At 33.7% G+C, this 12,497-nt stretch overlaps 1 protein-coding gene across 2 annotated transcripts; it reads left to right on the plus strand.

Annotated features, from left to right (window-relative positions):
- The first annotated feature begins 228 nt into the window (after window positions 1-228).
- DJ1C (Class I glutamine amidotransferase-like superfamily protein) lies at window positions 229-6,048 on the plus strand. Of its 2 annotated transcripts, XM_083071123.1 has the most exons (7): window positions 229-673; window positions 820-969; window positions 3,015-3,194; window positions 3,995-4,075; window positions 4,167-4,367; window positions 4,958-5,095; window positions 5,195-6,048. In XM_083071123.1, the coding sequence occupies exons 1-7, from the start codon at window positions 299-301 to the stop codon at window positions 5,405-5,407; spliced, it is 1,338 nt and encodes a 445-aa protein (XP_082927249.1). In that variant the 5' UTR covers window positions 229-298; the 3' UTR covers window positions 5,408-6,048. The 2 variants fall into 2 exon arrangements, with proteins under 2 accessions (XP_082927249.1, XP_082927250.1); XM_083071124.1 differs by lacking the exon at window positions 3,015-3,194 and having other exon boundaries at window positions 231-673.
- The last annotated feature ends 6,449 nt before the right edge of the window (window positions 6,049-12,497 follow it).

Genomic DNA, 12,497 nt, shown 5'->3' on the forward strand with positions numbered 1-12,497 from the left:
TTTAATAATTTTTTTATTTTTTAATTTTATAATATTATTAAAATTTTATAATTTTAATTTCTATAATTTTATCTTACTTTTCATTTTATAAATATAATTTAAATTATTTATTTTATAATTAAATTAGTTTTTTTTTATAAATTTACATAAAAAAATGTATTAAAATTTCTCAGATTTTGAAGAAACCTTAGCAACTCCCTAATAATTTACTAAAATAAAAATTTGAAAATTTGGTCCGAATCTAATCCAAATCATACAGCGAAGACAGTAAAGAGAGTCGAAGTGTCGAACCCAATCCATGTCGTTGCTGCTACTTCCTCAACCTCCCACAGCCCTCTCTCCGGTCACCGCCTCCGCCGCCGCACGCACACCCTTCGCCGCCGTAACACCTCCGCGGCAGAGAACGCTCACTCCGAAACCCGCACTCTCCATCTCTCCGCCAACAGCACCCAATGCAATCCCTCCGAAGAAGGTCCTGGTTCCCATCGGTTTGGGCACCGAAGAGATGGAAGCCGTTATCATGATCCACGTCCTGCGCCGCGCCGGTGCTGACGTCACCGTCGCTTCCGTGGAGCCGCAGCTCCAAGTTGAAGCCGCCGGAGGCACCAAATTGGTCGCCGATACCTCCATTTCCGCATGCTCTGATCAGATTTTTGATCTCGTCGCTTTACCCGTTAGTTCTCTAACCAAAACCGCTATTGATGATGCTGTTACTATATATATATATATATATATATATTTTATTATTATTATTATTATTATTATTATTTATTTATTTTGTTGTTTGTGGTGTGTATTAACAATGAGAATGAGCAATAGGGAGGAATGCCGGGCTCTGCGAGACTACGGGATTGCGATGTGCTGAGGAAAATCATGTGCAAACAAGCTGAGGAAAACAGGCTCTATGGTGCTATTTGTGCTGCTCCGGCTGTCACCCTTTTGCCATGGGGGCTTTTGAAGAAAAAGAAGGTGCTTTGCTTAACTTGGACTTAATTATAGAATGAATGTTTATTGAGTTTAATAGGCAATAATGAAATGTCACTCTAAGAAAGATTTTATACATTGAGTGTATTAGAATTTAGAAATCATTATTCTTACCACTTTTAAGATAATTATAATAAAAAAAATTAAGGTTTAAATATAACTTTTTCCCAATAATTTACTGTTTTTATACTTTTGGTTTTTTATTTCCTTTCTGTTTTATCCATGAACTTTTATAATGTCTCAAAAGTAGTCCTTATAGTCATTACGGTTAACAAAAATCTTACGTGGCAAACGACGGAATACATATTATATTCTTTATATTCTACTTCACCATTCTCATGTTCACACCTAAAACCTCACTCTCACACCCTTGTGATTGCGCTTCCCTTTCCAAATCCAAATCCGATAGTACAAACCTTAAACTTCACTATCCAAACTCCAATCTCTCGACGAGGAACAACTTCTCACAATCCATGATCTCGACAACGACGCCATGTTTGTCTTCAACGACCACTCCTTTATGAGGTTTCCATCAACTGTCATCTCACCATGGAGGAGTTCAACGTCATGCTTGGCTACTCCTCCATTGTGCATGAGTTCATGCGCTGCAAGAGTGTCCACCATTCTGTTGGCATCACTGTCAATGTCGTTTCTTTCAAGATCAAGAAGAACTATGTTGGTTGGCTCAAAACCATTAAGACTATCACCACTTATTGCAATTGTTGCAACAGCAACAAGTGAGACACTACATTTGAGAAGGGAGGTCAATGATCTAGCTTCATCATCGACGACAGCAAGGACATGACACACATTTTGAAACTTTATCTAAAAAAAATTAAAATTAATATATCTACATGATAATAGTGAAATGAAATGTATCGAATATAATATATATTTCGTTTTTCACATAAGATTTTTTTAACAAAAGTTGATGGTAGAGTATTTTTGAAACTTATAAAATGTTCTTACCGGAAATCTGCTGTAGATAAAAGGTTTTGGAAGAAATGATGACAAAAAACTTTACCGGGTGTAAAAGTGAAAAAGCGATAAATTAAAGGACAAAAATTATATTTAAGCCAAAAAATCAATAAATATAACATACATGTCTATTTGTTTGTGATTGGTTGACAATGTTTCTTAGACTTGGTATTATTAATCCATATTAATATATAATGTTTGGTTGATGGAAGTTACATCCTGCCAGTGCAAGTTAATCTTTGATTGTCAACTTTGGAATATTGTGAGAACCATGTACATGGACAACAAAAAAAAAATAATTGCAATTGCCGTAACAGTTGTGATACCTATCAAAATTGTTGTTGTAATCTTTTGAGAAAACTTGTAAGGAAGGATTTTTAAGTTTCGCCAAAAAATTTATAGGGAAGATTTTGATAAAACTTGTAATACATTTTGAGATAATAAACATACCATGAACGCAGACATAAGGGGCTAAACCACCTTAAATAACTTTGTGTCATATTTTCTATTTCTTTATGGTGTCCTATTCTATGTGTTTTTCATTAAAAAGAAATGAGTTTTTTGTCCCAACATAATCAAAGTTATGTGGAAATTTAGAAGAGTTAATTTTTTATGTTCAGTATAAAGATTTTTCATTATTAACTAATTAAAATCACTCTATATTTTTAAAATTGGCCAGTAGTTGTAACTTGTAAGGCCTGTTCTTGGCACGAGAAGTTAGTTTGGTGCTTCTAGGATTGATCCTGTCCGAGTTAAAATAATACTTGACTAGCAAAAGTCACGTCCCACAAACAGATTAGGCATTGGTTGTTAACTTTGGGATACTGCGTGAATTATGTCCATGGACAATTTTTTTTTTTTTTGACAAAAGTCAACAATCTATAACAATTTATGCTTGACTGACTTACTAAGATATTTTCACTTTTAGTGTATTTCAGTTAAATTCTCTTAAAAAGTAGTAATATTACTACTGCAATTTAAGCTAGAGTTTCATTTTTGTTGTTTTTGGTTTTTCTTTGTCAAGACTAATATTTTCTAGTTTGCCCTTCAAGATAACTTGTCACCCTGCATTCTTCGACAAGCTTCCAACCTTTTGGGCTGTCAAATCAAATATTCAGGTTTCCAAAGGGCTCACAACCAGCCGTGGGCCTGCAACTACTTACCAGTTTGCTTTGTCGTTGGCCGAGCAGCTATTTGGAAAGTCTGTTGCCAAGGAGGTTGCAGAATTGTTGGTAAACTGTCTTAGTTAGCAACTTTCATGCTAGAAAGGAATAAATTGTTTCGCTTTATGTGACAAATTATGTTCTGCATATCTGTGGTGGTTTCTTCTCTTTCTTTACTGGCTGATTACTGATACCATGCTGAAAAGTAATGGTACCTTATATCGAATTAATATACATGAAATCACAATCTAAGGGAAATGCAAATTTAGTAATCTCTTGAAGAGAGCATTCTATAGGATTCAGTTATGTATTGCCAAATATTCACGTGTAAAGATTGTAGGCCCTAAATTGCAATGATCCACCAGGAGCACACGTTTAGCAGGTTTAATAGTTAAAGAACCAACTGCTGTTAGATACTGAACTAGTCGAACTGGGAATTTTAACTAGGTAGTATTTGGTGTGCGGCTAGAGCAGCATGAAACAAAATGAAACACCTCTACTGTGTTTTGTTCTCCTTGGTTCCAACTATTTTAGTGGAGCCAAAAATGTACCACTAGTTCTATTCAATTTTTAAAATGTATCAAACATAAAACGAAACCCATATGTTTGGTTTATCGCATGTTAACACGTTTACCTAGGGGCGGAAAAGGTTAAAAACAAATATTAGCAGAGGAAGAGAGATAAGCAGGAAAAAAAGAAAAAGAAAAGAATGACGAGTGTGCCTGAAATCTATTTTTTTTTAAATTAACGTGCTTTATTTTGATTACATTTATAAAATATAACATCTTTTTATTGATCTTTTCATGTTTGATGTATGCTGCCTTATCAGTTAAGTTCTGTGCCTAATCAAATATCTTCGTTTATAACAGTTGATGAGAACGGATGATGATAATGCAGCTAAGAAGGAGTTCAATAAAGTTGAATGGTCTGTTGACCACCACACCCCTAGTGTAAGTTACAAACTTAACCATCATATCTGTATAATTTGGGAAGACCTGCAACACGGATCTTACACATACAGTCTTATATGATGATGTCCAGGTCCTCATACCAATTGCGCATGGCTCTGAAGAGATTGAAGTAGTGACTATGGTAGATATTCTAAGAAGAGCAAAAGCTAATGTCACAGTTGCTTCAGTTGAAAAATCTCTTGAGGTTTTGGCTTCGCAAGGAACCAAAATTGTTGCTGATATCTTAATTAGTGATGCTCAAGAGTCAGCACATGATTTGATTATTCTTCCAGTAAGATAAATTTCTGAAAATAAATAAGTTGCTTCATTTTTTCATGATGTTACTGTATAAAATAGGATTTGAATTGCTTTGTAAATTAATTTTGTATTTATGATTGGAACACATTAAAATTGAATGGAATTCATTTTGTTTTAACACTCACTTTCTTATCCTGTACTAGAATAGGTAAAGTAGGCAAAAGGCAAATAAATAAGGATAAAATTATCATTTAAAGCATTTAAAACTAAAATCAAATAAAGGCCACTCTATTCCAACCAAATTTGATGAAATTCAAAATATGCTCTACAAAGATTTCAAAATCAAATGAATCCCTATTGTTAAACTTCCAAACATCACAATCTTTAACCATCGCCCCTCCCCCTTCCAAAAATATATCACACAAATATATGCATGGGGTGAAAATGAGTGTCACACTGTGCTGTAATGCTATTACTTTGACCATTCAAATTGTAGGGATTTTATTGTTGCACTCTATGGTGTCAATATATTTAGCTTATGATAGTCATTATCTACAGAATCAGATGGTTCTTGTTTTGTCCCACCTATAATTTGTTGTTACTGAGATTGTCGTGAATTTTTAGGGAGGAACTGCTGGTGCTCAAAGATTAAGCAAATCTAAAGTTCTGAAGAAGCTTCTTAAAGAACAAAATTCAGCCGGAAGGATATACGGGGCGGTCTGCTCTTCACTTGCCATTCTACATAAACAAGGTTTACTAAAGGTAAATGATGCCCTACTATGAACTATCATCATTCGCTTGCTTCCTGATCCAATTCTTAAGGAAAGCCTCACTGAAATTAGAAATCTCTTGCTGTCACAGGACAAGAGGGCCACAGCTCATCCCTCTGTCTTAGACAAGCTTAAAGACCAAGCAATAAATGGTGCCAAAGTAGTCATTGATGGCAAACTGATCACTAGTGAGGGACTTGCCACTGTTACGGTTTTAGCATTGATCATTGTGAGTAAGCTATATGGTAATGGAAGAGCAAGAAGTGTAGCAGAAGGCCTTGTTTTCGAATATCCTAAGAAGTAAAGTGCGTGGTTTTGAAGTACCTGTGGGCAGGAGTACAAACAATATAGTTAGAATAATAGAAGATGAGGGGTTTATCAGTCTTCTCCAAGCCTACGCCTGGCCAACAGCTCCATAATATCATTATGAATTGTCTTGTCCCCTATCACTTCGGAAACAAGGATAAATTGCAGTTTTTGTGGGCAAGTCTTTGATCAACTTGTACAGAGTCATGTCTGATTCAGTATCTCGTTGGCAAAATCTACCAGCTGAACCCACGCTTGATTTGCTTGGTATCAATTCATTATTCATGTCCCCATTTGGCATAAGTTTCACATACATGGATGGTAGCAATCATTCTTCTGGGTTTGATTTCTGGAGGAGATGTCGACCTGGGAATGCCATTGCTATTGACTCAGACGGGAACTTCTTGGTTTTCATCACTGGTATGGAGTAGTTAAAACACTGTAGACTGTAGTTGACGACAGTTTGAACATTCTAATATAGAATATAAATTTTCCTTGTTAGCGTATATGAACATGCCCACAACCCGCTATGTCATAATGTAATTAGCCAAATATCATCTTGTATCACAACTCAATATAAATCATGTGGGGCTTTTGTAGAAACAGTTGGTTTAATAATAAGTCTTTTACTTTTGTCAATCAGCGCGTAGTATAATGAAATCAGTGAATCTGCTTGTTAACACCTTAAAAATATAGTTTTGAATCCATCTTTCAATCTAAACCTTTTCTCAAAATTAAAGGATTTGTATTATTTTTAAATTTTACTATTCACAAGATAGTTTCATTCACTAAAAGAAAATAATTCATTTTACTCACATGCACTATCACTATAATCAATTTTTAAGTACCAAATACTTTGTTCTTTAATAAAAAAAATACTAATAAATAAATTATTAATTACTTGTATTCTTGTCAATGTTTTGATTTTGATCATAGCTATCAAAAACTGGTCAGCCCTGCGGGCTAAATACGAGAAACGGTCTAGCCCAGCCTCACTATTATATGGGCTCTGTTTTCTCTGGCTTGGCTGTAAATAATTTTATATGTAATTTAAAAGGAAAAAACACCTGGCCAGATAAATTTGATATCTTTTAAGCCTAATTTTAATTTATACCGTATGGTGGCCGATTAGGCCGAATACCCGAGCCCATGAACGAGTAGGCCGAATACCCGAGCCCGCGAGTGATTAGGCCGAGGACCCGACCCCTTAATAATTACGCCGATCACCCTAGCCCACCGACCACTTATAAGCGAGTGAAACGTGTCGGGTTGGTCGGTCAATCTCTGTGCCTTTGCCAGACCGATTATAGAGTTTAATTAGCGTAATACATTGGATTAGCCTCCTAATTTTCCGGGGCCCAATCCTTAATCACGACCCAACACCAGCGTCTATAAATAGAGCCCCAACGAGGTATGTAATTAACTTTCAACTACCGCATTTATTACGCCGAACACTTACTTGAGCGTTGGAGTGTCTTTGCAGGCACACCCCCCCTCACATCGGACCACCCGGACAAGAACGAGAAGACCGTAACCCTACACCTGACCCGAGACGACCAAGATAATTGAAGTGTGTGTCCTAACTCAGGAACATAATTCATATGTTTTATCCGTCGAGTTGAGTCAAATTGGCCAAATCTTTACGCTTTTTGTAGAATACACCTCTCACCATTAATAATATATCTCATTTACTCTTTTTTTCTCTAAATTATCCTTTAATTTTATATCTCTTTATCTAATATTTGGACTTCATAGACCTTCCTTCCAAAAGTATGAAGAAACATACTCTTGAATCTGATAAATGCTTTCTGAAACAGTGAATTTAATATTCTGAAAAATATTTCTCAAAAATATTTTTTTATACTTTTAAAAAGTATTTTTTTGAAATAGTAAATTTTATATTTGAAAAGTACTTAGTATAAAACTATTTATATTTATACCTGATTGATACATAATTAGTTATTATGTATAATTTCAATGAACCATTTGTAATTAATTTTAAAATGAAATTAATATTATTAATAATTAGTTTTTAACTCTTATTTTGAGTCAACAAAAATTTCTTGAATTATTACCTATTTGGGCAGCTTTTTTTTGGAGGGAAAACTATATAAATATTAATTTTATATAATAAGATTAATAATCAATTTTTAACCCTTTTTTTAAGTCAACAAAAAATTCTTGAATTATTTTCCATTTGAGCGAATTTTTTTTAGAGAAAATACACAAATGTTAACTTTATGCAATAAGATTTTGGAAAGTATGATCTAGAATAGTAAATTTAATGTTCAAAAAATACTTTTGGGAAGTAAAAAAACTAATTATAATTATACCTAATTGATATATAATCATTTATCGTGTACAATTTCAAGAAATCAATAATTGTAATTAATTTTAGAATGAAACTAATATTATTAATAATTAGTTTTTAGCCCTTATTTTGAGTTAACAAAAAATTTCCTAAATTATTTTTCATTTGGGTGGACTCTTTGGAGAGAAAACTACACAAATATCATCAACTTTATATAATAAAATTTTGATTCAGATTTTTTGCTTGAAGCAAAAAATATAAAATATATTTGCAAGTTATGAGAGTAAATTTAAAGAATTTCAAGTTCTAGAGAGAAAGAGAGAAAAGAAGTTATTTGAAATTTTGTTTATTCAAGTTCTGATTCTCTACAATAAAGAGATCAATACTTATATAATGTACAAAAATGAAACAAACATCTAATGCTTAACAAAATATGACAACTAGCATAATTACCAATGATAATATATCTAGCAAACTAACAACTAATACAAAGTTAAGATTATACAGAAGTAGAAAATTATAAGCAATATATACACTATTATTCCACCTCAAACTCAAGGTGAGAGTTGGGATGAACCCTGAGTCTGTCTCTAAGAAGACAAAATTGAGCCTTGGCAAGTGGTTTTGTGAGAATATCATCAACTTTTTCATAGAAAGGAACACGAGACATAATCAGTGACTTGTTGAGAACTTTCTCTTTAACAAAGAAAATATCCAACTCCATATGCTTCGTTCTAGAGTGAAGAATGGGATCATGGCTTAAAGCAACAATGCTTTGATTATCATAGGAGATAACTGGAGTAGGAATTGAAACACTGAGCCCATGAAGAAGAGATCTAACCCAAAGAACTCCAAAGGCTGCTAAGGCTAAACTTTGATATTTTGCTTTAGCACTTGAGCGAGCTATTAAAGTCTATTTCTTAAACCACCAAGAAATGAGATTGGGACCAAGATAAAGACCAGTGGCAAGCTCCAAAAATAAACCTTCTAATGCCAACATCGAAGGTCTGATCAACATCATATGTAAGCTAAAAGAAAGTTGAGGAAGAGTAGGTTCTAGAACAAGACCAAGATCCAAAGTGCCTCTAAGATAGCAAAAAATGTGCTTTATTGCAATCTAATGGTTCATTAAAGGTTGTGCCATAAACTATAAGACCTTGTTTACTGCATAACCAATTTATGGTCTAGTAATAGTCATATATATACTGAAGTGCACCCACAATAGACTAGTAAGTGGCAAGATCATTAACATAATTAGACCCACAAGGGATAATTTGAGATTACTAGGCAGAGGCCATATATGCATTCTGTAAAAGATTTATGATATATTTGGCTTGCGTAAGAACTAAAGGACCAAAAGAGGTATGTTTAACCTTGACACCAAGAAAATAATATAAGTCACCTAGTTGTTTCAGAGAGAATATTGCATGTAATTTGGCAATTAATTCATAAACCAATGAAGAAGAAGAAGAAGAAGTGCATGTGATGATGATGTCATCTACATAAATGAGTATATAGATACAACTCCTATTCTAGTGAAAAATCAACAATGATGGATCAAATTTATCGTAGATAAAGCCAAAACTCAACAATGTTTGAGTGAAATGGTCATAGTAGGCCTTAAGGGTCTATTTTAGGTTATATATAGCCTTTTAAAGTTTGCAAACAAGGCTTTTGCTATTAGCCTCAAAGCTTAGAGGTTGAGCCATATAGATATCTTCATCCAAAAAAACCATTGAGAAATGCACTATTCACATCAACTTTCTTAATAGGCCACATGTTACTAAGAGCAAGAGTTAAAACAATACAAATAGTAACAAGTTTCACCATTGGGGAAAAAGCTTCAAAGTAATCACAACTAAGGCATTGGTGAAACCCTTTGGCAACCAACCTAACCTTGTACTTGCTGATAGTTCCATTAGGATTTTCCTTGATTTGAAAATCCATTTGCACCCGACAACAAATTGACTAGGGGGAAAAGAAGTAAGAGACCAAGTTTGATTTGATAAAAGAACATCATACTCGAGTTGCATTGCATGTTTCCATTGTGGTGAGGACAAGGCATGTTTAAATGAACAAAGTTCTATTTCAGCAAATATGAATAAGAAATTGTGGTATATCCAAGGTTTGACAATACTAAATTTTGATCGTGTTTGCATGGGGTGGAGATTTTTAGGAGAGAGTAGAGTTAAAGAAGAAGAAAAAGGAACAAACTCAATAGATGTAGTGGTTGGTGGAGGAAAAACTTTTTTGGGGGAATAAGAAATGGATGTAGCATGTTGAATAGAATAAGAAGGGTAAGTTTCTGTGTGTAGAGGAGGAGGAGAGGATAAAACTCCAAGAGGAAAAAGATGAGAGGTTTGAGAGGTTGTTTGAGTGGAGGTAGTAGAAATAAGTGAGGGAAAACATAGTTCATTAAAAATACCATCCTTTAAAATGAACAATTTGCCAGTGGAGTCAACACATTTGTACCTTTTATGTGAAGGAAAATACCTAAGAAAAATACATTCAGTTGACCTAAATTGAAGCTTGTGAGAGTTGTATAGACAAAGGAAGGGATAACATGTACAACCAAAAAACTTAGAAAGGAAAAATCTAGTGTATTGTTTCTATAAAGGGATGGCAAGTTTATGAGAAACAGAGAGACTCATATTGATAGGATAGACAACAATATGGAAGGCATGATCCCAATAAGTCATAGGAAGCGAAGCTTGGGATAGTAAAATTAACCTCATCTCAACAATGTGGTGATATTTTATCTCAATAACATCGTTTTGATGGTGAGTGTGACAACATAGTAAATTGTGTGTAATACCCAAGGAGGTAAGGTATTGTTTAAATGGCCTAAATTTATCACCCCAATTTGATTGAAAAGACTTAATTTTCTTATTTAGTTAATGGTCCACCAAAGATTTAAATTATTTAAAAAAATACCTTTGATTTATTTTTTAAAAAATAAATCCAAGCATAACAATTGTATGCATCTATAAATGAGATATAGTATGTATATTCCATAGAAGAATGCATGGGAGCAAGAACCCACAAATAAAAATAAAAATATGTTGTAAAAGTTTAGAATAAACTATAGTTGAAGAGTGAGAGGGGAGTCTGTGGGACTTCCCCATACGACATGCTACACAAAAATCCACTTTATTTTTATTAGAAACAGAAACATTACAAAGCTTAAGTACATTTTGGAGTATGTGAGGTTTGACGTGAACTAGTTTTTTATGCCACTAGGAAAGGTAAGTGATGGTGGGTGAAGTTACAGTGTTCAAGGATTGGGGAGATAAAGTATATACAATAGAAAGAATAGAGGAATTTTCAGATGTAGGAATTGATTTAGTAGTAAGAGTATATTTTGAAAATAATTAAGGCCATTTGACTCAGGACAACTTCACAACAAGACTTGGTGATTAGCCTGGAATTTAATAACACGATAATATGGATCAAACTCAAAATAGACATTGTTATCACAAGAAAATTTATTGACACTAACAAGATTTTTACAGATCAAATGAACCAATAAAAAAATTATGTAAATATAATTGAGTATTGGATTAAGTAAGAGAGGGAAAAAAATTGAACCAATAGATTTGATAGGCAAACCTTGTCCATTTCCTAAGAACACATGTTCTTGATTTGTAAGTGGAACTTCAGTAGCCAAGTTTTTTTTGGATTTACAATGACATGATGTGATGTACCTAAGTCAACAAACCAATTTTGAGATCGTTGTTATGGTACATTATTAGTAATGAAAACCTGTGGAGTTGGAGCTAGTTGTGCAAGAACATCAATCCCAAATTGAACATTTGGACTAACAATAATAGGTTATGAGACCACAGGTTGGTGAGGTCTAATATATTGATATGGATTATAATATGTCACATGTTGATGAGGTATATAGTTAGGACTTTGTTATGGAGCATAGTTAAGGTTGAACCTGTGATAGCATATTGATGCATCATGTCCAAATTTAGAGAAAACTTGGCACTGAATGTTGCCATGACCACCATGTACTTTGCATCTACCAAATATACTACCCCAAACTCCTCTAGAACAATAACCTTTGATCCATCAAAATGAGATTGTGAATTAGAGAAGGGTCTGAAATCAAAATAATGCACTTGAGGTGTAGGTTTAATTACAACAAGCCAAGATTCATATGGAACCACAACAGTAGTTTGAGTTAGGTTCAAAGTCAAAACAATATCAACAACATCCCTTTGTTTTTTAATGCATTTTTCATGAGCCAAGATAAGAGAGTCTATTGTCAAATTCAAACCAATTAGGTTTGATATTGAGTAAGGTAATGAGGGATTCATACTCAACTGCTAAAACATCAAGAATAACATTAAGTTGTTCTTGGAGAGAAACAATTTCACCAATAGACAATAATGAATTAGAGATGGATTTGATGTGACTAAGAAAATGAGAAATAGATTGTTAACCTTAGTATTTTAGAGCTCAAATGCAATTGCTAAGCTTGCGTCTTTGTTTTCAAATGAAAATAATGATGAATCTTCTCCCAAAGTTTCCTTGAGTAGTGACATCCAATGACCTTAGGTAAAACATTTGATGATAACAACGATTGAAGCCAAACCAAAAGTAGTTGATCTTACAAACCCCAATTCGTTTGGTAGGATTTTCAATTCCCACAATTCGATTTGCTCTGGTGAGAAATCATTTATGGATTTAAGGTGGGAGGCAATAACAATGAAGACGATACACATGAAGTACAGAATCAACTTCATGGAGCCAAACAAGGTAATTATCA

This window comes from Cajanus cajan, chromosome 3 (genome assembly GCF_000230855.2).
Source record: "Cajanus cajan strain Asha chromosome 3, NIPB_CcT2T_4, whole genome shotgun sequence".
In the NCBI taxonomy this organism is placed as follows: domain Eukaryota; kingdom Viridiplantae; phylum Streptophyta; class Magnoliopsida; order Fabales; family Fabaceae; genus Cajanus; species Cajanus cajan.